This window comes from Chiloscyllium punctatum, chromosome 1, assembly GCF_047496795.1.
Source record: "Chiloscyllium punctatum isolate Juve2018m chromosome 1, sChiPun1.3, whole genome shotgun sequence".
In the NCBI taxonomy this organism is placed as follows: Eukaryota; Metazoa; Chordata; class Chondrichthyes; order Orectolobiformes; family Hemiscylliidae; genus Chiloscyllium; species Chiloscyllium punctatum.
Window position 1 is genome coordinate 153941931 of NC_092739.1, and position 27670 is coordinate 153969600.

The 27670-nt window shown below is 42.6% G+C and overlaps 1 protein-coding gene across 1 annotated transcript in view; it reads right to left on the minus strand.

The window, feature by feature from the left end:
- Positions 1-27670, minus strand: part of atrn (attractin) — a 394002-nt gene that overhangs the window by 310092 nt on the left and 56240 nt on the right. Inside the window, exons 2-4 of the mRNA XM_072577202.1 lie at positions 24997-25080; positions 23730-23843; positions 455-583 (exon numbers count right to left, since the gene is read on the minus strand). Of these exons, the coding sequence (XP_072433303.1) occupies positions 455-583; positions 23730-23843; positions 24997-25080 (327 nt within the window). The remainder of the gene's footprint in view (positions 1-454; positions 584-23729; positions 23844-24996; positions 25081-27670) is intronic.

The following is a 27670-nucleotide window of genomic DNA, read 5'->3' on the forward strand; positions in this document are numbered from 1 at the left end:
CCGCTATTCTCTGCAGCAGTGAGATATCCTATAAACTGTAGAAGTCTGCGTATCTACAAGAGGCTTAAATATACTAGCAACATCTGAATAGAAAATATAACTTTACATGAATGCAAGTTAAAGAGCATCACACCATCCTGCAAAGTACGAGTTTCGCGTCATCACATGGGCTGACAATTTTAAAAGTGTATGGTATAATAACTGTGTGACCTAATTAAAATCTTAAGTAAAGGCTTGTAACTTCCAAGGATCAGAAAAGGAATAAAGTATGACACTGGTTGGTGCTGTGATAATGTTGGGAGCTTTCAGGTACCTTATCATTCCTTTAACTAAGTAAAGAAGAAGAATTCATTCTGACATTTAACAATTTACCAATCACAGCAAGTCCTATTTACTGAACCTTCAAACTATTCCATACTACTTCATTTTGTTTTGCATATTGTTTGATACTTACCTATATGTTATGTTGAATCCAGTTAGATTATAGGCAGCATCACTGAAAAAATGCAGCAAAGCAAAACCAGATCTTGAAACAACTTCAGGTACAGTCACATTCCCATTCTTCTCGGGTACGATTAAGCCGCTGAGGGAGAAAAGGCAGAACACAGAAATTAATTTATGCCTTGGAAACTAGAAAGCACTCAATCTGAATCAATCATGAAGTACATGTTTAATTAAAAATTATAAAAGTTAGGCATCTTAATATCTGGGCAGGTCTGTCTCTCCAAATCCCAGCCAGGTTATGTGGGCAAAAACCCAGAGAAAGCAGTCCATTCAAACTTGCAGTCTTCTGCCTAAAAGCATCACAATTCTCTTGCTGTATTAAATTCCATGTGCAACTTGTCTTCTGATTATTTCAGCTGAAGTACTGTTCATGTCAATTTGCATCATCCTCATAGCTTGCCAATTCTCCCTTTCTGTGGCTATCAGCAAATTTTACCCTAAATTCTAATACCCAAGTCATTTCTATAAATGCAACGGAGTAGTTGTTGCAAACAGTCTTTGGGTACACATTAACCACATCCTGCTGTCTGAAAGACAAAATTCACCATAACATGCTCTTTTCCAGATAAAGATTTAACCTACAATCTGCCAGATTTGTCTACTTTCCTTTGGACAACCTAATCAGCTGTACCTAACCCAGAGTCCTTGCGGCTGATTCAGGTTTACAAACTATAATGCATTGAATCATGCTATGCTATTAGATAATTAAGTTAATAACTAAGCCTCGCTCATTATTAAATCTAATATAATATTCCTTATTGTTAGTTGAGGCAGGTACACTGACAACATTTAAAAGGCATTTGGACAAATACATGGATAGGAATGATTTAGAAGTATACGGGCCAAGTGCAAGAAAACAGGGTTAAGGTGGATGGACATTTTGGTTGGCATGGAGCAGTTTGGGACAAAGGGTCTGTCTCCGTGCTGCAGGACTCTATGACTCTGTGATACATTGGTGTAGGAAACTACCGTGAAGAACCTCAAGAAATTCACCAGCTTTCTGAAGTTTTAGTTGTCTTATTTAATCTATATTAAGTTGTGGTTCTGTTCGCCGAGCTGGGAATTTGTGTTGCAGACGTTTCGTCCCCTGTCAAGGTGACATCCTCAGTGCTTGGGAGCCTCCTGTGAAGCGCTTCTGTGATCTTTCCTCCAACATTTGTAGTGGTTTGAATCTGCCGCTTCCGGTTGTCAGTTCCAGCTGTCCGTTGCAGTGGTTGGTATATTGGACGAAACGTTTGCAAGACAAATTCCCAGTTCAACGAACAGAACCACAACAACGAGCACCCGAGCTACAAATCTTCTCACAAACTTTGAATATTAAGTTTAGTTATTAAAATAATTGTCTTTGCCATGTGGACATGAATTTTTGTAAAACACCGGCATGGCCTCAACCGAACTTCAGTATGTGATGATGCTGTTGCTTTATTGAGGTTATGATGTCCTTGATTTTTTTTCAAGAGAGGTCATAAAAGACACAGGCTGCGAAAAGTCTAAGTTGAAGGGTTTTAGAGCCGATTGATTATGGCTAACAGATACTGCCTCAGGCAAAAGGCCTTTTAAGTTTTAAAAAGAACACTTCTTTAATCAAAGGGGAGTAGCCAGTTCTCCCAGCTCAGCTTTACTCTGGTTTGGTTTGGTTTGGTTTTTAGCAGTAGTGTGGAAAAAGCTGCTGGACCCCAAAGAAGCAGGACCATACTAATTTCTCTGACTTCTCTGCTGTCAGATTCTGTGCTTGATTTGACCCTTTGTGCCAAGGGGTGTTTATGGAGATTGTTGCAAGTACTGGGAACAGCAGCATTAAGTTGGGAAACTCTCTTAGGTTCGGACAGGTTAAGTTATTCAGTATTTTGTTCTCTTTTGTTTGTGTTTCATTCGGTAATCTTGCAATTACATTCGGTTTTGTTTAAAGCAAAAGTGGTTTGACCAGTGGCATCTCTCCTAAAATATCTACTTTACACCTGCTTAAAACAACGAGCAAAGGTAGGGTCTGGGCCATTTTCTTGAAATGTTTTGAAGGGGTATGACCTGATGCATAATAAGTGTCAAATCTTGAGCATCACTTTAAAAAGGATGCAGAAATTAATGAAAGGCTCCAAGCTCTGCTGAGCAAGTTCAACTTCATTAATAAATTGGAAAAGCCAAGATTATTCTGAGATCATACTCAGATGATGTTTGACATAGATGTTCAAATTCATGAGGTGTCTGGATAGATATAAATCTACAGAGAATATTCCAAGGTTCAAGAGCTAGAGGACATATAGTTGCAATGATTGCCAAAAGAACAAAAGTCAATTGAAGCCTGAAACGGTGGCAGAGGCAGATTGAGTCATGCCATCCAGTTTGGAATTGGATTATGCACCTGAACAAAAGAATTTGCAGTACCACTTGGATGGGGTCAAGGAAAGAAATGAGTTATACTTATCACATAGACAACCATCATGGACTAGATAGACTAAATGATTATAGAATGGTTTCCATGAATGCAATAACTCTATTCTTTTGAAAAGAAAAAGCAAAACATGTTTAATCAACACCTAACAGAGCAATGTAACAAAAGTTAAGAAGCAATGACTTAGATGAAGTTACAAAATGAAGAGAAAAGTTGATGATGATATGGTGCCCATCTTTCATGGACAACTAGTACCTTCCTCTCCACGGTCATCAGAACAGAAACATAATCACAGAGAGGGGAAGACAGCTGGGTGCTGTGGCACCCTCAAGGGTCTGTAAATACTGATGGCCTTGACCAGATCCAGTAGCAGAGGCACAGCAGGTGCATTCTTTTTACTTGATACATGGAACTTCGGCATCACCAGCTGGATCAGCATTTAGTTCCTGTCCTAAGCTGCCCTTCAGAAGCTGGTGGTGAACTCCTATCTTGAAATGCTGCAGTTAAGTTGGGATGGTTTGTTGTTATTCTGTATTTGGTTCTGTTTTGTCTGTATTTCATTTGGTAATCTTGTAAATAAATTCTCTTTTGTTTAAAATTGCATGGTTTAACCAAATGCGTCCCTCCTGGAATATCTGTGTTACACTTGCTTAAAACAACTAGCAAAGTTAGGATCTGGGTTACTTTCTTAAAACGTTTTGAGGTGGGCGGCCTCCCCATAACAGGTGCCAATCAAGTGGATTGCTTTATTCTGAACGGTGTCAAGCTTCTGGAGTGTTGTTGGAGCTACATCCATTCAGACAAGTGGAGAATATTCCATCACGCGCCTGATTTGTACCGAATAGGTAGTGGACAGGCTCTGGAGAGTCAGGAGGAGAGTTACTCAACTGATCAACTCCAATTCTGCTTTCCTGCCACATTCTCAGGTTTTCTTAGTGGCTGAAAGTCTAAGAACTTTTCAATGGCTGACCACTTATTCTGAGGCAAAGATCCTTAGTCCTAAACTCTGCAGAAAAACAACCTGTAAGCACAGTATTTCTAGCCTCTGACCTACTCTTGTAGCCACTACGTTTATGTGGAGAGTCTAGCTAGTGCTGGTCAATGGCTACTCCAAGGATGCTCATAGCAGGGGATTCAGTGATGGCAACTCTATTGAATATCAAGGGGTTGGTGGTTAGATTGCCTCTTATTGGAGATGGTCAATGCCTGGCATTTGTGTAGCACAAATGTTACTTACCACTCGTCAGGCCAAACCTGGATACTGTGCAGATTTTGTTGCATTTGATCATGGACTGCTTCAGTATCTGAAGAGTCACAAATGGTGAACATTGAGCAATCAGCACGAGTCCTTACTTCTGACCTTATAATGGAGAGGTCAGTGATGACGTTGATGACGATTTGGCATAGAACATTACCCTGAGGAACACATGCAGAGACACTCTGGCGCTCAGCTGACTGACCTTCAACAACCACAACTATCTTTCTATGTGCTAGGAACGACTGTAACCAGAGGAGATACCAATTGACTAAAGTTTTGCTAGGCTTCCTTGATGCTACACAGTCGAATTTAAGACAATCTAACTACCACCCCTTGACATTTAATAGTGTAACCATGAAAAGCCATTGAAAAGGTTCCCAGATCTTTGGCCCTTCAGATAACTTGACAATGTGGTAAGAAAGCAGAATTGGCAGAGATCAGGATGAGCTCACTGTGCAAGTTTGTCGAGTGGTGCGAGGGAGGACCAGGGACTGCTGGGAAGGTGAGTGCAATGGTTTAAAATACTTACCTCAGGCATTGGGGCCTTCATTTGTTGGGAGGTGTGAGGGAGGAGCGGAGGACTGCTGGGACAGCAAGTAAAAAAACAAAATTTTTTTGAACAGAGCGGCAAGGAGATAGAGCGGAGAGAAATGAGGGCTGCTGGGAAGTGTTTAAGTGGGTGAGATCTAAACCAGAGACCCTACACCCTAGGACCTCCCTCCCACCCACCTCCTCTCACCTTACTTAGAGTCTGTAAACTCAGTAAGTTTTCAAGTTTTCTTTTTTTCTTTTCTTCTCTTCCATGTTTAGTCCTGTGTGGGCTTTCAAATTAGCGGGGTATGGCTGATAGGGCAGTTGCATGTTCCTCCTGTAGAATGAGGCAGGTGAGAGATACTTAACAAGTTTCTGCCAACCACATCTGCAGGAAGCGCACCCAACTCCAGCTCCACGAAAACCGAGTTAAGGAACTGGAGCTGGATGAACTATGGATCATCAGGGAGGCTGAGGGAGAAATTGAGCGGATGTACAGGGAGGTGGTCACTCCTCAGACACAGGATAAGGTCAGCTGAGTTACAGTCAGGGGGAGGAAAGGGAACCAACAGATAGGGATGGGATGCCCTGTGGCCGTTCCCCTCAGCAATAAGTATACCGTTTTGGATACTGCTGATGGGGATGGTCTACTGGAAAAAGCTACAGTTGTCAGGTCTTTGGCACTGAGGCTCAGAAGGGAAGGGGGGGAGAACAGAAAAGCGCTAGTGATAAGGGACTCAATAGTTAGACAGATTGACAGGAGATTTTGTGGTCAGGAACTGGACTCCTGGAAGGTATGTTACCTCCCTGGTGCCAGGGATGCCATCAATCTGGCTTACAGGATTCTGAAGCGGGAGAGTGAGCAGCCAGAAATCATGGTACATATTGGCACCAATGATATAGCCAGGAAAGGGACTGAGGATCTGAAAAGTGAGTACAGAGAGCTAGGTTTGAAGCTGAAGAGCAGGACAAGTATAGTCGTGATCTCAGGTTGCTACTGATGGCACGAGATAGTGAGGTGAGGAACAGTCTGCGAATGTAGCTTAACACGTGGCTGCGAGGCTGGCACAGGAGGGAGGGCTTCAGATACTTAGACCACTGGGGTGCCTTCTGGGAAAGGTGGAACCTGTACATGAAGGACGGGTTGCACCTGAACTGGAGGAGCACGAGATTTGTTCATGTGGTTCAGGAGGGTTTAAACTAGTTTAGCAGGAGGGTGGGAATCAGAGCTACATATCTGAGAGAGGGACAGTTGTAGATGGGGCAGTGACAGGTTCTATAGGGAAGGTTTCTCATGCGATGAAACAAAGGGATTGGTTAAAGTGTGTCTGCTTTAACTCAAGGAGTGTCCAAAATCAGAGTGATAAACTTAAGAGTATGGATCAGTACTTGGGGCTACGATGTTGTGGCCATCACGCAGACGTGGGTTTCACAAGGACACAAATGGTTGCTAGATGTTCCAGGGTTTAGAACATTTAAAAAGTACAGGGAGGGTGGAAAAAGAGGATTGCTAATCATAGTGTATCACAGCCACCGGAACAAAGGTTAGTCTACTGAGTCAGTATGGATGGAAGTTAAGAACAGAGCTGAAAATGTGTTGCTGGAAAAGCGCAGCAGGTCAGGCAGCATCCAAGGAACTGGAGAACCGACGTTTCGGGCATCAACTGATGCCTGAAACGTCGATTCTCCTGTTCCTTGGATGCTGCCAGACCTGCTGTGCTTTTCCAGCAACACATTTTCAGCTCTGATACTCCAGCATCTGCAATCCTCACTTTCTCCTGGAAGTTAAGAACAGCAAGGGAGCAGCCACCTCATTGGGGGTTTTCTACAGACCCCCTAAAAGCAGTAGAGAGATTGAAGAACTCATAAGCAGGCAGATTTGGAAGAAATGCAGATGTAGCAGGGTTGTTGTTATAGGTTATTTCAACTTTCCCAATATCAACTGGAACCTCCTTAATACAGATAGTATGGATGGAGCAGTTTCTGTCATGTGCTTTCAGGAGGGTTTCCTTACTCAGTATGTCAACAGGCCAACGAGGGGAAAGGCCATTTTCGATTTGGTGCTCAGCAATGAGCCAGGTCAGGTGTCGAATCTCACAGTGGGAGAACACTTTGTGACAGTGACCACAACTGCCTCACATCTACCGTAGCCACGGAGAGGGAAAGGAGCAGTTATCAAGGGAAGATATTTAATTGGGGAAAAGAAAACTATGACGCTATCAGACAGAAGTTGGGAAGTACAGATTGGGAGCATTTGTTCCACACAAAGAGCACAGCAGACATGTGGAGTTGTTGCAAGTGATGCACAAATTTGTTCTTCTGAGACAGGTAAGAAGGGATGAGATTAAGGAACCTTGGATGACAAGAACACAGGAGCTTCCCGTCAAAAGGAAGGAGGCAGCTTACGTAAGGTGGAGGAAGCAATGATCTAGAATAGCTTTAGAGAATTACAGGCTCACTAGAAAGGTGCTCAGAAATGGACTGAGGACAGCCAGAAGGGGGCACGAAAAAGACTTGGCAAGAAGGATTAGGGAGAACCCAAAGGCAATTTACTTATATGTGAGGAACAAGAGAACCATCAGGGGGAAGGTAGGGCTGATCAGGGATAGTGTAGGGAACTTGCGTGTGGAGTCTGAGTACATAGGGGAAGCCCTAAATGAGTTTTTTGCTTCAGTTTTCATTAAGGAAAGGGACCTTGTTGTGAATGAGAACTTTGAGGAACTTGGCTACAGGCTTGAACAGATCAAGATTGATGAAGTTGATGTGCTGGAAATTTTGGCAAACACTAAGATTGATAAGTCCCCAGGGCCAGACCTGATTTACCCTAGGCTGCTCCAGGAAGCAAGAAAGGAGGTTGCTAAGCCACTGGCCAAGATCTTTGCTTCCTCACTCATGGGAGTCGTACTGGAGGATTGGAAGGAGGCAAATGTTGTTCCTTTTTCAAGGGTAATAGGGAAATCCCTGGCAATTACAGACCAGTCAGTCGTACGTCTGTGGTCAGCAAGGTTTTGGAAAGAATTCGGAGGGATAGGATTTATGACTATTTGGAAAAGCATAGCGTTATTAAGGGCAGTCAGCATGGCTTTGTGAGGGGTAGGGCATGCCTCACAAAACTTACTGAGTTCTTTGAGGAGGTGACGAGACAGGTCGACGAAGAGTGAGCAGTGCATGTGGTGCATCTGAACTCCAACAAGGCATTTGATAAGGTTCCCCATGGTAGGTTCATTCGTAAAGTCAGGAGGTATGGGATACAGGGAGATTTGGCTATCTGGATTCAGAACTGGATGGCTGACAGCAGGCAGAGAGTGTTGCAGATAGAAAGTATTCTGCCTGGATGTCAGTGTTGAGGGGTCCCGCAGGGCTGTATTCTTGGGCCTCTGCTGTTTGTAGTTTTTATAAATGACTTGGATGAGGATGTTGAGGGGTTGGGTTAGTAAATTTGCCGATGTCACAAAGGTTGGAGGTGCCGTTGATAGTATTGAGGGTGATTGCATGCTGCAGTGTGACAGATAGGGTGCAGAGCTGGGCTGAGAAATGGCAAATGGAGTTCAACCTGGATGAATGCGAAGTGATGCATTTTGGAAGGTCGAACTCTAATGCTAAATATAGGATTAAAGACAGGATTCTTGCAGTGTGGAGGAACAGAGGGATTTTGGTGTTCAAGTACATAAATCTCTCAAAGTTGCCACCCAAGTAGATAGGGTTGTTAAGAAAGCATATGGTGTTTTGGCTTTCATTAACAGTGGGATCGAGTTTAAGAGCTGTTAGGTTTTGCTATAGCTCTACAAGTCCCCGGTGACACCATACTTGGAATATGGTGTCCAGTTCTGGTGGCCCTACTATAGGAAAAATAGAGAGGCTTTGGAGAGGGTGCAAACAAGATTTACCAGGATGCTGCCTGGACTGGAGGGCTTGCCTTGTGAAGAGAGGTTGAATAAGTTCGGACATTTCTGTCTGAAGAGGAGGAGGAAGAGAGGTGACCTGATCGAGGTATACAAGGTAATGAGAGGCATGGAGAGAGTCAATAACCAGAGACTTTTCCCCGGGGCAGGATTGACTGGCACGAGGGGTCATGGTTTTAAGATATTAGAAGAAAGGTAGAGAGGGGACGTCAGAGGTAGGTTCTTTATGCAGAGAGTTGTGAATGCATGGAATGCGTTGCCAGCGGTGGTGATGGAAGTAGAGTCATCAGGGACATTTAAGCGACTGTTGGACATGCACATGGTTAGCAGTGAGTTGAGGGGTGCACAAATTATTTTATTTTACATTAGGATTAATCCTCAGTACAACATCATGGACCAAAGGGCCTGTTCTGTGCTGTACTTTCCTACGTTCTATGTTCTAAGTTGAGTGTAACAGGCTATAAATTTTTAAATTGACAAAGCCATGCTTACACAAAATTTGTGGAACTTGTTCAACCCAGGGAACATCTATTGTTTATATTTTTCTTTCCTTTTTCCTTCCTTCACGAAGGAACATTCCTAATGAATATTTCTAGTCCATCTCAGTTGAAATAAACTAACAGCTTAAATTCAGACTTCAACATAGGACCCTTCTGACCTGCATGGTTAATATTAAATAACATATATACACTTGTCTACAACGAAACATCATGAAAAATCTCTTAAGCATGATTGCTGTACAAAATGCAGAATAAGTAATAACTGGAAGAATTGCAGGCCAAGTTTTTCCCATAACAGTAAACAGAGTCACTGGTAACATTTTTAGGCAAAAACTATCATAAAATGGACTAAACCAGTCAAACATGTTTCAAAGTTATGGTCTTCTGCCAGGCTACAACTCTGAATACACCTGAAGATATGAGGTAGCATTGAATAGAGGCAATGGAATCTCATCCAATTAGCCAAGAGCCCCACATTAGCTCCTTTTGGAAAGGCCCAACGAATTAAGTGCCACAAATCCCATTCCTTGAAAGCTGTCACACAGAGGCCTGCAGCTCTATGTTCTCAACAGTAGAGCAGCACCTACGGCCAACAATGCATGTGCTGTCCTGCCTCTTCCATCAGCCACACAAATACATTCCAACACCACCACTACTCCATCCTAAACAACGAAAAAACATCTGGCACATCTTCAGGAAGCAATTCATTGTTCCTCTCTTCATAAATGCTGTCAGACTTTTTCTCCTCACAGAACTTTTTTTTAAAATTCATTTTTTCAGTATTAGCAGTATTTTGCTTTTAAATGACTGAAGTGGAGTTTTCAACCTATCAATGCAGTTGGAGGAGTGTTGCAAATCACAGCTCAGTCGAAGAACCTGGACATTTCATTGGACAAGTGCAGTGCAAACCAGATTTTGATTGGACAATATAAACTTAATAATGAAACATCTGTGTCCCTTAAAAAGGATATAAGAATTCTTGCAAAAAAGTGGTCCAGTGGTTTGCGAACCAATGTGGTCAGTTACTAGACATACAGAGGCAGGAAGGTTGACCACTCGTTAGGAAACCTTACGTACATATCTACTGTAAGGTACTAGATCAGTTGGCAACACAGAGTGACGTCAACAGCATGGGATCATTTCGCACACTGGCTATCATAAAGGACTCTCCTTCTCAACCTCTTCCCTCACTTGAAGTGCGGTGATCCTCAGATTAAATCTCTGTCCAATGAGAGGCGCTATTTCTACTTTACCTTTAAAAAGGTACTTATCACTAACAGAGAAATGCACATTGCAACCGGGGTAAAATAACAAGAGTTTGTAATGACTCAAATCTGTTAAAGACATCAATGGTGCTCATGTTGTTGCATTGTTTCTCACAACTATTGGGGTCAAAATCATGTAACTCCCTCCATACTGCATTAAGGATCTAAATGAACCAAATGGACTACTGTAGTTCAAGGAGGCAGCTCGTTACCACCATCTTAAAGGCTTGAGCAATATATTCTGGTATAGACAGCAGCAAAACATCCTGTGAATACATAAAAGAAAAGTTGAGTCCGAACCAGAAAGCCACCAGTCAGAAGTAGGTGGTGATCTCTTGAAAGATGCATATCCCTTGCTCCTATTTGTCATACATATTTCTATATTCATCTGTCTGAATAAATGCTAATAGAATGCTATTTGTGAATGACTGATGAGATTTAGAGATGTCTTTTCTTTTGAACCAAAAAAGAAAAGGCAATAGAGATCAAAAAGTATAAAAACAAGAATTATCAAATAGTTAGTATACAGAGCCAACGTTTTCAAAGGAAAGCCCAACCAGTAAAGCAAGTTCAAAAAGTTTACAACTGGGAGGAAAGAAATTGAGGGGATACAGATAGATTCTAAACACTGACCAGACAGTCCTCGGGTTGCAAACGTATCCATTTGCAAGTTGTGTTGTATGCATGTCAGAAAACAATGCAGGACGACAAAGTAGCTGTTCATACGTACAGGAGCTGCTCGTATGCCAGACGTTTAAAATTACATCCCTCCATGGGATTATGTTGCTAAAAATGAGCATTCACAAATCGCATGGCCATAAATCAAGGACCCTGTTATCCAAGAAAACACAGACTAGGAACTTCAAACTATACACGTTGTAAGCTGATAGCTGATGTCACCACAACCAGAAATGGCTCCAAACTAACACACTGCTACCTCTCTGTTAATTCACACCTGAATTTGTATAGCTTTCAGAAATGCATTTCACTCCAGTACAATATTCTGCTTTTGAAAGACTCTGTTGGTTCTGCATTGGGAAACAGTGACATCTATTCAGTGAGCCTAATAATCTACTATTGAAAGTTGCCAGGGTAACAGAAAGTAACATTAAGGCAGCACTTCAAACATGTTAAAAGCATGTTTCAAAAAATAGAAGCTCCTCATGAAATCTGATATGGATTCATGTTTCTAGCACAGTAGGCTTTCTTCTCAAAGACTCTTTCCACGCAGCTCTGTTCTACAATAACCCACAACCTTGTGCTAGCCTCTCCCTGTAGCCCTACATCTTCCTCTGCTTCAAATGTTCACCTAATAGTAGCGTGTGAATATAAAGCATCGATAATCTTCCAATTAGTAGAACTTATGCATGCTATGCACCACTTATTCTATTTAGTTTATGCCCTCAGATACAGTAATTCATGAGCTCCTAATTCCCAAGAGAAAAAACAAATATTAAACCCATAAAACATCTTCAACCTCGAATCTTGGCAACTGTCATTTATAAACATACTTGAAGTCAAAACACAATATGGCTTCAACTTCAAACAGTTGGCCAAAAGATAAACAAAATGTGTTTATTTCTTTAATAAAAAAAGATAAATCACAATACAGGAAGCACAGTCGGCAAAATGAGGCAGATAGCAATTGCTTGCGCTGGGCTGAGACAAGGGTGTAAGCAGATCATGAACAACAAAGCATTGTAAGCAAGATCCATATCTCAAGAATCTTGACAAAAATTGTCAAACTACATTGACCAGACTGAACAAAAGCCCCAAGGATTTGACATTCAATTTTTCAAAGATAACAAGAGAATTGATAAAATGACCTGATCAAAATTCCCACAAACTCAACCCCAAAAGCAATGTCCAAAGGCAATTTATACATTCAGTATACATTTGCTGCAGAAGAGTTCAAGGTTTGAAGGGGACCACTGGGAATGGAATTGCTTCAGTATTCTTTTCAACATTTCTTTAAAGGTTTAGATTTAGATCTCTATATAAATAAATGCATTGCTATGGCAAAGCTGCAAAATATGAAAATTGCTGTGTTTTGAAATATAGATGGTAGCCATTATGTGGATGTGCATGTGCCAGTGTTGGACTGCTCATAACCACTCCACAGCTACCTGATGGAGCAGCGCTCCGAAAACCAGTCCTTACAAATAAAACTGATGGACTACAACCTGATGTTCAGAGATTTTTAACTTTGAAAGACAGAAGTAAAGGATTTGCACAGAACCCAAAGTACTTGATCTATGAAACTGTACAAATTCTACAACATGCTTAATCCTGCATCCACAAAAGAAAGCAGTGTCTGCACCATTTGAATAATCTCCAAATCTGAAGGCAATAATGATAACCAACCTCACACAATGACACGAAATTCAAATATAGTTATAGCTGGTTGCATTAAGCGGTGACTTTTCCATCAATTTTTGTAGTCTGAGTTAGTAGCAAAGTCAAGATTAGAGTGGTGCTGGAAAAGTGCAGCAGGTCAGGCAGCATCCAAGGAGCAGAAAAATGAAGTTTCGCAAAAGCCCTCCATCAGGAATGAGGCAGGGAGCCTCCGGGGTGGAGAGATAAATGGGAAGGGGTGGGGCTGGGGAGAAGGTAGCTGACAGTACAATAGGTGGATGGAGGTGGGGATGAAGGTGATAGGTTGGAGCGGAGGGTGGAGCTGATCAGTGGGAAGGGAGATTGGCAGGTAGGACAGGTCATGAGGATGCTGCTGAGCTGGCAGATTGGAACTGGAGTAAGGGGGGGGGGGGGGGGGGGTGGGGTGGTGGTGGGGAAATGAGGAAACTGGTGAAGTCCACATTGATGCCCTGGGATTGAAGTGTTCCGAGGCAGAAGACAAGGCGCTCTTCCTCCAGGCGTCAGGTGGTGAAGAAGTGGAGGTGGAGGAGGCCCAGGACCTGCATGTCTTCAGCAGAGGAGGGGGAGTTGAAATGTTGGGCCACAGGGTAGTGGAGTTGATTGACGCGGGTGTCCCAGAGATGTTCCATAATGCGCTCTGCGAGAAGGCACCCAGTCACCTCAACGTAAAGGAGACCACATCTGTTATGTGACATATAACAGCTGGCAAGTCGTTAGAGAAGGTAAGGATCAAATCACTATGTTATTGGCAAATATTTTTAGGGACAGAATTTACTCAAATTTGGAAAAGAATGAACTTGTTAGAAATAGTCATCATGGCTTTGTGCAGGGGAGTCAAGATTAGAGTGGTGTTGGAAAAGCAAAGCAGGTCAGGCAGCATCCCAGAGGCAGGAAAATCGACGTTTCTGGCAAACCCTTTGTCAGCCTTTCTTGATGAAGGGCTTCTGCCCAAAACGTCTATTTTCCTGCTCCTCGGATGCTGCTTTACCTGCTGTGCTTTTCCAGTACCTCTCTAATTTTGACTCTACTCTCCAGCATCTGCAGTACCCACTTCTGCCCTTTGTGCAGGGGTGGTCTGGTCTCACAGACTTGACTGAGATTTTGGAGGAAATGATTGATAAGGGTAGACTAGTGGATGTTATAGACATGTACCTTTACTAAAGCATTTGACAAGAACCCTCATGGTGTGGTGGTCCAGAAGATTAAGTCACATGAGATCGATGAGTTGCTAAGTTCAATACAAAATTGGCTTGGTCATAGAAGATAGAGGGCAGTTGTGGAGGGATGATATGTTTCTGTTTGGAGGTCTGTGATCAATACACAAGGATCGGAGCAAGGATCTCAATTGTTTGTAATTTATATAAATGACTTGGATGAAAATATAGCTGGCCTGTCTAGTAGGTTTGCAGACAAATTGACTGAGTTATCAATATCAAGCATACAGCAAGATATAGATCAGTTAGAAAGTTTGCGTGGAGAAATGGCAGATGGAGTTTAATCAGGAGAAGCAGGAGGTCAAGTATTTTGGGAGGTCAAGTGCAAAAAGAACATATACAATAAACAGCAGGACCCTTAGGTGCACTGATGTGCAGAAGGATCCATGGGTGCAAGTCCACTGTTCCCTGCAAGCATGAACACAAGTGGTTAAGTAGGTGAAGAAGGCATAAGGAATGGTTGCCTTCAGTGACCAGGGCATGGCATATAAGGTTGGCATATCATGTTGAGTTGTATAAAAGTTTGGCCATATTTGCAGTATTGTGCAGAGTTCTGGTTGCCACACTACTGGAAGGATGTGGAGAGGGTGCATAAGAGCTTTACCAGAATATTGAGAGATTATTAGCCATAAGGAGAGAGTGGACAAACCTATACTGTTTTCGCTACTGTGTCTAAGGCTGAAAGGCGGCCTGAAAATTAAGGACAGGATGGACAGTCAAAAGTCTTTTTCCCAGGGTGGAAATGTCAAATATTAGGGGGCAGAAGCTTAAGATGAGAGGGGGAAAATTTAAAGCAACTTTTTTTCTTAAAGAGAGAGGGGTAGGTGCCTGGAATGTGTTGCCAGGGGCAGTGGCATAAGCAGATATGATAGCAACATTTAAGATGCATTCAGACATATGAATAGGCAGGGAACAGAGCGATAGGGACCATGCATAGGTAGATGGGATTAATTTTAAAAAGCATGGTAGGCCAAAATGAGCGTGTTCTACACTCTATTAGCTATGTAATCCTCTGACAATGTTAATGTTCAACCTTCAACACCATGGGCTCCGTTTAAGTAGATTCATGTGCAGAAACATGTTGAAAATTCAAATATACAACATCTACGGATTCCTTTTATCTATCCAGATTGCTGTTATCTACAGAAACTACAGTGGTTAGCACTGCTGCCTCACAGCGCCTGAGACCCGGGTTCAATTCCCGCCTCAGGCGACTGACTGTGTGGAGTTTGCACGTTCTCCCCGTGTCTGCGTGGGTTTCCTCCGGGTGCTCCGGTTTCCTCCCACAGTCCAAAGATGTGCAGGCCAGGTGAATTGGCCATGCTAAATTGCCCATAGTGTTCGGTAAGGGGTAAATGTAGATGTAGGGGTATGGGTGGGTTACGCTTCGGCGGGGCGGTGTGGACTTGTTGGGCCGAAGGGCCTGTTTCCACACTGTAAGTAATCTAATCTAATCTGTAAGTAATCTAATCTAATCTAATCTAATCTAATCTAAATATTAGTGCCAAAGGAGGGTATTCGGCCCATCATGCTTCCACTGGCTCCATTATCTACTGCTTATCTTCTGCCTTTTTCCTATATCTCTGCACACCATTACTAACAAAAAAAGCTCAAATGTTACCTTGCATGCCTCAATTGAACTGCTTCCACCACATTTCCAGGCAGTGCATTGCATACCCTGACGACTTGCTATATGAAAAAAAGGTTTTCCCTCACATGACTCTTGTTTCATTTTCACATCACTTGCCCAACACCCAACAAGGAATTCTAATAAAATTGTCAGGTATAATTTCGCCTTCATTAAGGCATGCTGACAATGCTTAACCATATTGTGCATTTCCAAATGTTATGACATATCTTTATTATCGACCATATCTTTCCCACAGGTTTGCATACATGGAGAGCCAGATCCTTTCATATTGCAGCATTCTCTCCATTTAAATACTACTGTGCTTTTCATTCTTTCTGCCAAAGTCGATAATCAACCATTTCCAACACTATAGTCAATTATGCAAACTGCTGTACATTTGTCCAATCTACATTGCAGATTATGCATCCTCCTCACAATTTACCTTTTTATCTATTCTTATATCTTCAAATTTAGCTTCAACACATATTGCCCCTTTATGCAAGTCACTAATGTAGCATGTAAACACTTTAGACATAAGCACTTACTCCAATAACATTCACAATTGGTTTGTCAAGATGACATATCAATGATGTTCATATCAATTTATACAAACTGTTTCCTGTCAGTTAACCAATTCTTCCATCAATGTGAATATTACCACCAACACCGAACCCCTCCCCCACCCCAACCCAATCCCCCTTCCCCCTCTCAGCTATCATCTTGTGCAGCATAACCTTTTACATGGCACCTTACAAATGCCATTTGGAAATGTAAACATGGCACGTGTATTAGTTCTTCGTTATGTAGCCAACTTCGTTCATTCGCAAAGAACTCTCCACCTTATTAAATATAAATTTCCTTTCACAAACTAGTGACTCCAGTAGATTTACTGAATGGCAATTTCCAATTGCATGTGACGAAGGTATGCCCTCAATAATTACTTCTAAAATTTACCCATAACAGATGTTAGGCTCACTGTTCTATATCTATTCAGAGGTCATCAGTCTGCATTTTGTCTGCCAATGCTCTACAAGGATCAAAATCCTGCAATTCAGTCCCTAAGGGCATTATGGGCTAAACTACAGCACATGGACTGCAGTGGTTCAAGGAGGAAGCTCATCACCAAGTTCTCAAAGGGAACTATCACAAGCAACAAATGCCGGCTGGCCAGAAACACTCACTTCCCACAAATGAATTTTTTTTTAAATTACCTCAGCGAAAGGTGAAGGAGCTCAAAAAGACAGTAAAAGTGTAAGGGAGAAACCTTAAAAAAATTCAAAACCAACATTCCAATCCAGTGGAAACAGTTTATCTTTTTCCTGTTACTATCTTAAATACTTTGATCAGCTTGCCTCGTAGCCTTCTAAATTCGAGAGAAAACGGATCCAATTTGTGTAATCTCTCCTCAAACTTAAACGAAGTTTGAACAAAGTTGGCTACATAACGAAGAACTAATACACGTGCCATGTTTGCATTTCCAAATGGCAAAATAAGAATTCCAAAAAGCATTCCAAACTATATCAACAAAAACAGTCTTGGACCCCATCTACCACCCTCGTGAAAAGGAACAGAAAAAGACATCAACACAGGAAATGACATCACCAACCTAAGGAAATCTAAACATAAACAGAAAGCGGGACATAGCACCATCGCTTCACTGGACGCTGACTGATGATGTTACCTAAATCTTTATGTTGACAAAATCTTTAAAAATGAACCTTCCAGCTCAGCAAGCAAACTTACATGGCTATTCACCCTAACCATGCCTCTCATGCTTTTTTAAACTTCTGCAAGGTCACCCCTCAGTCTCGAACGCTCCAGGGAATAAAGCTCCAGCCTATTCAGCCTCTCCTATAACTCAAACCCTCCAGGTCCCAGCAACATCCTTGTAAATCTTTTCTGCACCCTCTCAAGTTTAACAGCATCTTTCAGACAAAAGGACAAACGGAATTGTATGCAGTATTCCAAAAGTAGCCTCACGAATGTTCTGAACAGCCGTAACATGACATTCCAACTCCCATACTCAACATTCTGACCAATAAAAGCAAGTGTGCCAAACACCTTCTTTACCACCCAGTTGACATGCAACTCCATTTATCCGCACTCCAACATCTTTGTTCAGCAACACAACTCAGCGCCCTACAATTTACTGTTTAAGTCCTGCCCTGGTTTGTCTTACCAAAATGCAATACCTCACATTTGTCTATATCTATAAACTCCATCTGCCATCCCTCAGCTAATTGGTGCATCTGATCAAGGCCCCATTGTACTCAGATCATCATCTTCATTGTCTACTACACCATGTATTTTGATGTTATCTGCAAACCTACTAACCATTATTCCCATTCAAATTATTTAAATAAATGTTGAAAAGCAGTGGACTCAGCACCAATCTTCATGGCACAGTGCTGCTCACATGTATCCAGTTTGAAAGCAACCCTGAATCATAGCTTCAAACCAATTTTGCATCCAACTGGCTAGTTTCCCTGAATCCCACTGATCTAACCTTACTAACCAGTCTACCGTGTGAAACCTTATCAAATGCTTTTGTAAAGTCCACGTAGACAACATCCTTGCCCTTTGTACGTTTGGAAGAAGCAGACTAAGAAACCTTGATGAACTACATGATGCCAGTGAACGTGACTGGAGAGATTCATTGCTTGTGGATGTATACCAATCAAGAGGTGGCTTTGCCCTGGATGGTGTTGAACTCACCATGACTTGCCTGGATGAGTGCAGTTCTAACAAGTGCAAATATTCCATCAGATTTACGACTTGTGCAGTGTTGAAGGTAGATGGGCCAGCAGTCAGGAAGTTACTGTTACTGCAGGATTCCAAGTTTCTGACCTGCTTTTGTAGCCTCAGTATTTATACAGTTAGCCTAGTTCAGTTTCTGGACACAGATAGCAGGAAATTCAGTGATAATACGATTGAATGTCAGGGAGCAATAAGGTTAGAATCTCTTTTGTAGGAGATAGTCTTTGACTGGCACTTGCATGCTGTAAATATTAATTGCTACTTGTCATCCCAAGCCCAAGTCTGGATAGTGTCCAGTTCTTGCAAGGATAGGAAATGGACTGTTTCAGTATCTGAGTCACCAAAGATCATGCTGAATATTGTACAATCATTGGCGAACATCCCCCACTTCTGAACTTGTGATGGAGTTTACACCATTGATTCAGCAGCTGAAGACAGTCGGGCCAAAGATACTACACTGAGGAAATTGTGCCGAGGTGACTTACCTCCAACAATCATAACCATCTTTTTCTGTGCCAGGCATGCCTGAAACCTGTCAACAGGTGGAGATTTCATACCATCTCCCAACCAATCGACAATGACTCTATTCTTGCTCAGACTCATTGATGCCACACTCAATCAAATGTGGCTTTGATATCAAGGTAAACCGCGCACACACCCCTCTGGAATTCAACTCAATCATCCCTGCTTGTACTAAGGCTGTTCTGAGTTCAAGAGCTGAATGATCCCAGAGAAACCTAAGCCAAGCATCAGCGAGCATGTTATTGCTAAACAAGAGTTGCTCGTTTGAACTCATATGGCAATAATTAGCTGACTTTGCTTTACTACATGTACACAGGACATTTCTGGGCAATTTTCCACATTGTCAAGTGGATGTCAGTGTTGAAGTTCCATTGAAATAACTAGGCTAGAGGCACAGCAATTCTGGAGCACAAGTCTTCAATACTATTGCCAGAATGTTGGCAAAGTCCATCTTCTTTACAGTATCCAGTGGCTCCAACCATGTGATTGAATTAAATTAGCTGAAGACTGGCTTCTTTGTGAGTTGAGGTCGATCATCCACTCAGCACTTTTGGCGGAAGATTGTTACAGGTATTCACACTCAGCTTTTTCACTGATGGTCTTGGCCTCCCTATCATTAAGGGAGAGATGTGTGTGGAGCAGCTCCTCCATTACATAGTTTAATTGCCCTACTGGTTTTCCAAATTGCTTAGCTCTATTACTTGCTGTTTGATATGCAAGTAATTCTGCTGCACCGGGTTGCATACCAAAAACTGAGGTGTCAAAGTGCTGCTACTAACAGGCCCTCTTGCATATTTCGTTGATCCAGGATCCCCAGGCTTGATGGAAATATTATAGGGGAATATGCCCAACCATGTGGTTGCAGACCGTGTTAAAATACAATTTGCTGCTGCTGATGGTCCACAGTTCCTCGTGATGTGCTCTTATTGGATTTGTTTGAAGTCTATCCTATTTAGCATGGTGATAGTGCCAATCAACACCACACAGGATATTCTCAATGTGAACGTGGAAATTAGTCTCGATCAGGACTGTGTAGTAGTCACCCTTGCTGAGATTCGTGGACAGATGAATATGTGGCAGGTAGATGGATGAGAAGATAAAGTATGTTCATTCTTCTATAGTTCTCTCATCACTGACCACTGACCACAGACCCAGACTTGCATCTATATCCTTTAGGACTCAACCAACTCAGTGATCTCTGCTGTTGAGCCACTGTTCATGGGGGACACTGAAGTGCCCCACCAGAGAACACTCTGCACCACTGCCAAATCCCATGGTGTTCAACGCAGAAAAGAACAAATCCATTGGCAGCAATGGGGGGCATTACATCATAATCAGGAGATTTGTGTTGACCATATGTGACCCCAACACATGGGACTTGATTGGACCCAGATCCAATGTTGGGACTCCTACGGCAATTCCCTCCTGATTGTGTACCACACTGCAACTATCTCTACTGGGCTTTTGCTGCCAGCGACACAGAACATATCCAAAGACAGAGACGGTGCTGACGATGCCTGGATATTTCCATGAGTAAGACAACATTATACAACGCAGTTGCTTAACCAGTCTAGACAGCTCTCCCAATTTTGGCCCTAGCCCCCAGTTGTTAATAAGGAGGATTTTGCAGGGATTTCACCCTTTCTATTTCCAGTCTAAGCGAGCTAGTTTCATTCTTTTTTTCTTTCTAATGGTTGATGAAACTTGCTAGACCATTTCAGAGGTCAGTTGAGAGTCAACCTCATTGCTAACACAAGCAGGCCACACCTCAGGGCAGCAGCTTCTTGCCTTCCACAAGTGAACATGTTGCAGTTGGATAAGACTCTGGTGCAGCCGCATCTGGAGTATTGTGTGCAGTTTTGGTCGCCATACTATAGGAAGGATGTGGAGGCACTGGAATGGGTGCAGAAGAGGTTTACCAGGATGTTGCCTGGTATGGTAGGAAGATCGTATGAGGAAAGGCTGAGGCACTTGGGGCTGTTTTCATTGGAGAAAAGAAGATTTAGGGGTAACTTGATAGAGGTGTACAAGATGATTAGGGGTTTAGATAGGGTTGACCATGAGAACTTTTTCCACGTATGGAGTCAGCTATTACGAGGGGGCATAGCTTTAAATTAAGGGGTGGTAGGTATAGGACAGACGTTAGGGGTAGATTCTTTACTCAGCGAGTCGGTGAGTTCATGGAATGCTCTGCCAGTAGCAGTGGTGGACTCTCCCTCTTTATGAGCATTTAAACGGGCATTGGATAGGCATATGGAGGATAGTGGGCTAGTGTAGGTTAGGTGGGCTTGGATCGGCACAACATCAAGGGCCAAAGGGCCTGTACTGTGCTATATTTTTCTATGTTCTATGTTCTAGATGTATTTTCACAACAACCAACAATGGTGTCACAGTTATTTTAATTCCAGATTTTTACTGAATTCAAATTACACTATTTGCATAGAACATAGAACATAAGACCATAAGACATAGGAGTGGAAGTAAGGCCATTCGGCCCATCGAGTCCACTCCGCCATTCAATCATGGCTGATGCGCATTTCAGCTCCACTTGCCAGCGTTCTCCCCGTAGCCCTTAATTCCTCTAGACAACAAGAACCTATCAATCTCGGCCTTGAAGACATTTAGCGTCCCGGCTTCCACTGCACTCCGTGGCAATGAATTCCACAGGCCCACCACTCTCTGGCTGAAGAAATGTCTCCGCATTTCCGTTCTGAAATGACCCCCTCTAATTCTAAGGCTGTGTCCACGGGTCCTAGTCTCCTCGCCTAACAGAAACAATTTTCTAGCATCCACCTTTTCAAAGCCATCAAAAAACATAGAACAATACAGCACAGAACAGGCCCTTCGGCCCACGATGTTGTGCCGAACTTCTAACCTAGATTAAGCACCCATCCATGTACCTATCCAAATGCCGCTTAAAGGTCGCCAATGATTCTGACTCTACCACTCCCACGGGCAGCGCATTCCATGCCCCCACTACTCTCTGGGTAAAGAACCCACCCCTGACATCTCCCCTATACCTTCCATCCTTCACCTTAAATTTATGTCCCCTTGTAACACTCTGTTGTACCCGGGGGAAAAGTTTCTGACTGTCTACTCTATCTATTCCTCTGATCATCTTATAAACCTCTATCAAGTCACCCCTCATCCTTCGCCGTTCCAACGAGAAAAGGCCGAGAACTCTCAACCTATCCTCGTACGACCTACTCTCCATTCCAGGCAACATCCTGGTAAATCTTCTCTGCACCCTCTCCAAAGCTTCCACATCTTTCCTAAAGTGAGGCGACCAGAACTGCACACAGTACTCCAACTGTGGCCTAACCAAAGTCCTGTACAGCTGCAACATCACTTCACGACTCTTGAATTCAATCCCTCTGCTAATGAACGATAATACTCCGTAGGCCTTCTTACAAACTCTATCCACCTGAGTGGCAACCTTCAAAGATCTATGTACATAGACCCCAAGATCCCTCTGTTCCTCCACCTGACTAAGAACCCTACCATTAACCCTGTATTCCGCATTCTTATTTGTTCTTCCAAAATGGACAACCTCACACTTGGCAGGATTGAACTCCATCTGCCACTCCTCAGCCCAGCTCTGCATCATATCTAAGTCCCTCTGCAGCCGACAACAGCCCTCCTCCCTGTCCACAACTCCACCTATCTTCGTATCATCTGCAAATTTACTGACCCACCCTTCGACTCCCTCATCTAAGTCATAAATAAAAATTACAAACAGCAGAGGACCCAGAACTGAACCCTGCGGAACTCCACTTGTAACTGGGCTCCAGGCTGAATATTTACCATCTACCACCACTCTCTGACTTCGACCGGTTAGCCAGTTTTCTATCCAATTGGCCAAATTTCCCTCTATCCCATGCCTCCTGACTTTCCGCATAAGCCTACCATGGGGAACCTTATCAAATGCCTTACTAAAATCCATGTACACTACATCCACTGCTCTACCCTCATCCACATGTTTGGTCACCTCCTCGAAGAATTCAATAAGACTTGTAAGGCAAGACCTACCTTTCACAAATCCCTGCTGGCTGTCCCTAATCAAGCAGTGTCTTTCCAGATACTCGTAAATCCTATCCCTCAGTACCCTTTCCATTACTTTGCCTACCACAGAAGTAAGACTAACTGGCCTGTAATTCCCGGGGTTATCCCTATTCCCTTTTTTGAACAGGGGCACAACATTCGCTACTCTCCAGTCCCCTGGTACCACCCAGGTGCAATGGTGTGATTGGAACCAAGCTACCCAGAACATTGCCTAGGTCTCTGGATTACAGGTCACATCACTGGGCCATCACCTCCTTTCACTCCTGGCTCTGCCTAGAATGAGTCATTTCTCTTAACTAAAAGTTTGCTTTTTCCATCCAGACAGGAACTTTTAGTGTCTTTCTTAAAGAAAGGTTTACTGATTTCATTTATTTCACAGTATTTGATTTTAATTGATCATTCTTATTGAATTAACACAAATAGATACAAAAGTACAAGTCTAAACTCTTGTTACTCTAAATCATTTCACCTGGTCCCAAGAACACAGCATGGAAATCCAATGTGAATCATTACGATGTATGAATTTAGCAACAGCATAGAGGACATCAGGTATGAAAACAAAGCGCAAATCAAATTAAGGCTTTAGAATTACCTTTGGCTCCAATTTTACTGGGCAGGTTTTATTCCATTTTTTTCACATCATGAATCAATTATCTATGTCTTTAATATATGAAACATAAGTATGGCACAGCTTAAATGGAGGACATTCAGGCTGCAGCTTTGGTTGAGCATGGAGCTACTAAATATTGAACATAAATATATAAATATTTCAATTTAACATTGTAAATTCAGTTGAACAAACTGAGCAACTCGCCTTACCTGAACACAGCTAATAATGGTGCATATACAGAGTCCCCATCATATACATATAAATGGTCCCAGCTGCACTCTGTGGCAAAATGAATGAATCGAAGTCTCAATATCGTGTTTGGCCTAGAATTTAGAAGCAAATTCAGGTTAAGGCAGTCTTCACTTATGATCAGCATTACAAACTTCCAAAAAGTTAATCTCATATCCAGCCCTATGTCTTACCAACTGTGAATTGCAGCATTGAATCACAAAGTCAAGCAAGAATTATGGCAAAACCCCTGATCTATATTTTCTCAAATCAAAAACTGTTGTAATGAGCTCCAGTTGGCCTCGTTTATTACTTACATCAATGTGCATTCACCCTACAGATAGGAGGCAAAAAACTCTCAATATCCCTACCCTTCCAATACCCAAACCACCCAGTGACTGTAGGAATGCAACAATTGTAAGCAGGCTCAAGGAAGGAGACAAATCATGTGGAAACAGTCAAGCTTATTTCCTCTTGACCATAGTGGGAAAATCCTGGCATACATTCTCCTGATCAATCTAATTCCCGTAACTGAGGAAATCCTGCTAGAGACAATGCAGCTTTGGACTTTGAAGGGGAACCTCCAACATGCTACTATCTTGTCTCCTCAATCATTAAGCGTGTGTTGTGATGAAGATTATTGCTGACTCCTATATTTACTTTTCTGCTTTAGTGGGCGTAGGTCAATGAGACAGCAACTGACCAAGGGAGACAACCTGGCTTTTGTAGATACAACAGGAAACCATAACTGGGCAAAGTTCTGCATTGTTAGGCAGATACCAGAGTCATAGTTGCACTTCAGCTGATTTAGGGAAGCAATTAGCTTTGGAACACACTATTTCAGTCGCTCAGCTAAGGTTGTTGTGGTTCACTACATTGACCTACTTCTTTGTCACGTGAAATGAAACAAACTGGCTGGACACTGGAAATTATGACAGAAACTTTGTTAAGGTTAAAAATAGGACTCCAGCACCAGCATTTGAGAGGATACAGCTGCGCAACTGTCCATGCTGAGGTAGATTAACCTCGTCATCCTGGTATAGGTCTGGATCAAAGGCTCAAACCAACTGAATAGTATATATACAGGTGAATGATCAGCTATGTGAGCTGCTCTGATACTTCTTTAGCAGTTGCCATAGCATGACTTCTCTGACCTCCTGACAATATACAAATGGAAAATTGAGGAAAAGACATCCATTTTAAAAAAATTAGGATTGTGCTTGGTAAAAGGAAGATTCAAATACTCACTGTCCTTCAATAAGCCATGTACACTTTGTTTTGTATTTATAATTTCCAGGTCCATCAGTAAGATATCCAGATTGTCCAGTTAATCTGTAAAGTAAATCAAATTATAGTTATTGTTGGCACATTGAGAGGTTTAATACAATCAACAACATGTGAAGGTAGTGACTGAAGGAAGGATGTGATGTCTAACAAAAAGAACTACAGATAATTCTCCTATAACGCCATAATTATGTTCCAGCAAAACCTCGCTTAATAGAAAATGGCTTATTATAAATAATGAGGCCGAGGGAAAAGGGGTTAGAGGCAGACGAGTAAAATTATCTGTCATGATCGGTCCAAAAGTCACCTAAAAATTCAACATAACGTATAGAACAGCCTGAATGAAGGTATAAATCAAATTTATCAATGAAACAGAAGTAGATTTAACACAAAACATTTCAAAAGTATTGTTAAAGCAGAGACAGAGAAACATTATGGTGCATAAGGTAGACTCCGTCATTCTTGTTAAGCAAGCAATATCACACATTCTCCTCTGAGGGGAAGAAAGTGAGGACTGGAGATGCTGGAGATCCAAGTCAAGAGTGTGGTGCTGGAAAAGGGCTTATGCCCGAAACATCGATTCTCCTGCACCTTGGATGCTGCCTGACTTGCTGTGCTTTTCCAGCAATGCACACTTTATTCTCTTCTCACGCTCAAAATGCTTTATAATATCTAGCTTCTCGTCCAGTGTTACAACCTTTCTTTTGTATTCACCACCCACAATTGTATCACCAAGACACTTCTTGCTAACAATCTTGTCACTATACCCCTCCATTTTTTCAAAAAAAAAAAGGAACAATCTAGGAATAGTGCACCTTTCACAGGAAGCTGCTCCACGTATCCCTCTCAGAAAACTGCTCTCTTCACTGCACCTCTCACAGATTAGATTAGATTCTCTACAGTGTGGAAACAGGCCCTTCGGCCCACATCGCCCCTCCAAAGAATAAGCCACCCTCTTCTGATTAATGCGCCTAACACTGTGGGCCTAGCATGGCACATTTTTGGACTGTGGGTTGAAACCGAAGCACCCAAAGGAAACCCACGCATACAGAGGGAGAATGTGCAAACACCATACAGACAGTCGCCCAAGGCTGGAATCGAACCTGGGACCCTGGGCGCTGTGAGGCAGCAGTGCTCACCACTAAGCTACTGTGCCTCCCACAGAAAGCTGCTCTGTTGGCAGCTGACATCGATTCATGCACAGGATGGCACGAAGACCAGCGTTGACATCAGCACACACACACACACGGCGTGGAGACTACAGCATGGACGTTAGCGCATTGGCAGAAACAAAGAACATGAAATGATCACCACCTGAATCGTACTATTGTGAGCAGAGGTAAGCATTCTCAAAAATACCATTCCTTCATTCCTCAGCAACATTATCACCAAATCACACTACCAGAATGAGCATTATCCAAGAACTATCTGAATTGAATTGAATTTATTGTCACGTGTACCAAGGCACAGTGAAAAGCTTTGTCTTGCGAGCAATACAGGCAGATCACAGAGTTAAGTAGCATAGATAAGTAATTAATAGGAAAACAGCAGCAAAAACAAAAACACAGGTACAGACGAATGTTAAGAGTCTGTGATTCCATTCAGTATTCCAACAACAGTAGGGTAGAAACTGTTTCAAAACAAGCTGGTGCATGTGTTCAGGCTTCTGTACCTTTTCCCCAATGGTAGAGGTTGCAGAAAAACACTCCCGGGGTGGGATGGACCTTTGAGAATGCTGGCAGCCTTTCCTTGACATCGGGCCTGGTAGATGGATTCTATAGAAGGGAGGTTGGCCTTTGTGGTTGTCTGGGCTGAGTTCACCACTCTCTGTAACCGTCTCCAATCTTGAATAGTACAGTTCCCAAACTAGGCAGTGATACATTCAGACAGAATGCTCTCAATGGCACACATTGGCAAGGGTATTCACCATCATGCCAGATTTCCTCAGCTGCCTGAGGAAAGAGAGACGCTGTCGGGCCTTTGTAACCAGTGCGTTTAGATGAAGAGTCCAAGAAAGTTTGCAGATGACCACTCCTAGGAGCTTGACACTCTCCACTCGTTCCACCTCTGTGCTGTTAACACCTCTGGGGACATGAGTGACATCGCACCCAAAGTCAATAATGAGTTCCTTGATTTTGCCGGCATTGAGAGCTAGGTTATTCTCAGTGCACCATTTGTCCAGGTCTTCCACCTCCCATCTGTAATCTGTTTCATTGTCATCTGAAATTCGACCGACTATGGTGGTGTCATCGGTGAACTTGCAAATACCATTAGTCTGGTACTTGGCGACGCAGTCATGGGTATACATTGAGTACAGTAGGGGGCTGAGTACGCGTTCTTGGGGGGAGGCTCCAGTGTTGACTGTTAGAGAGGATGAAATATTGTCCCCAGTCTTCACTGACAGTGGCCTGTGGGTCAGGAAACTGAGGGTCTAGTTGCAGAGAATGGGGCTTAGTCTGAGATCACTCAGTTCAGTGATCAGTCTCGAGGGTATAATAGTGTTGAAGGCTGAACTGTCGTCAATGAGTTGGTTCTTGGTGTCAAGATGTACTGGTCATGGTTCCAGACAGTAGGGAAAGTGTGATATAAATGGGAATGCAACACTAATTGGGTAAACCTCTGCAATTTGGCAGATACC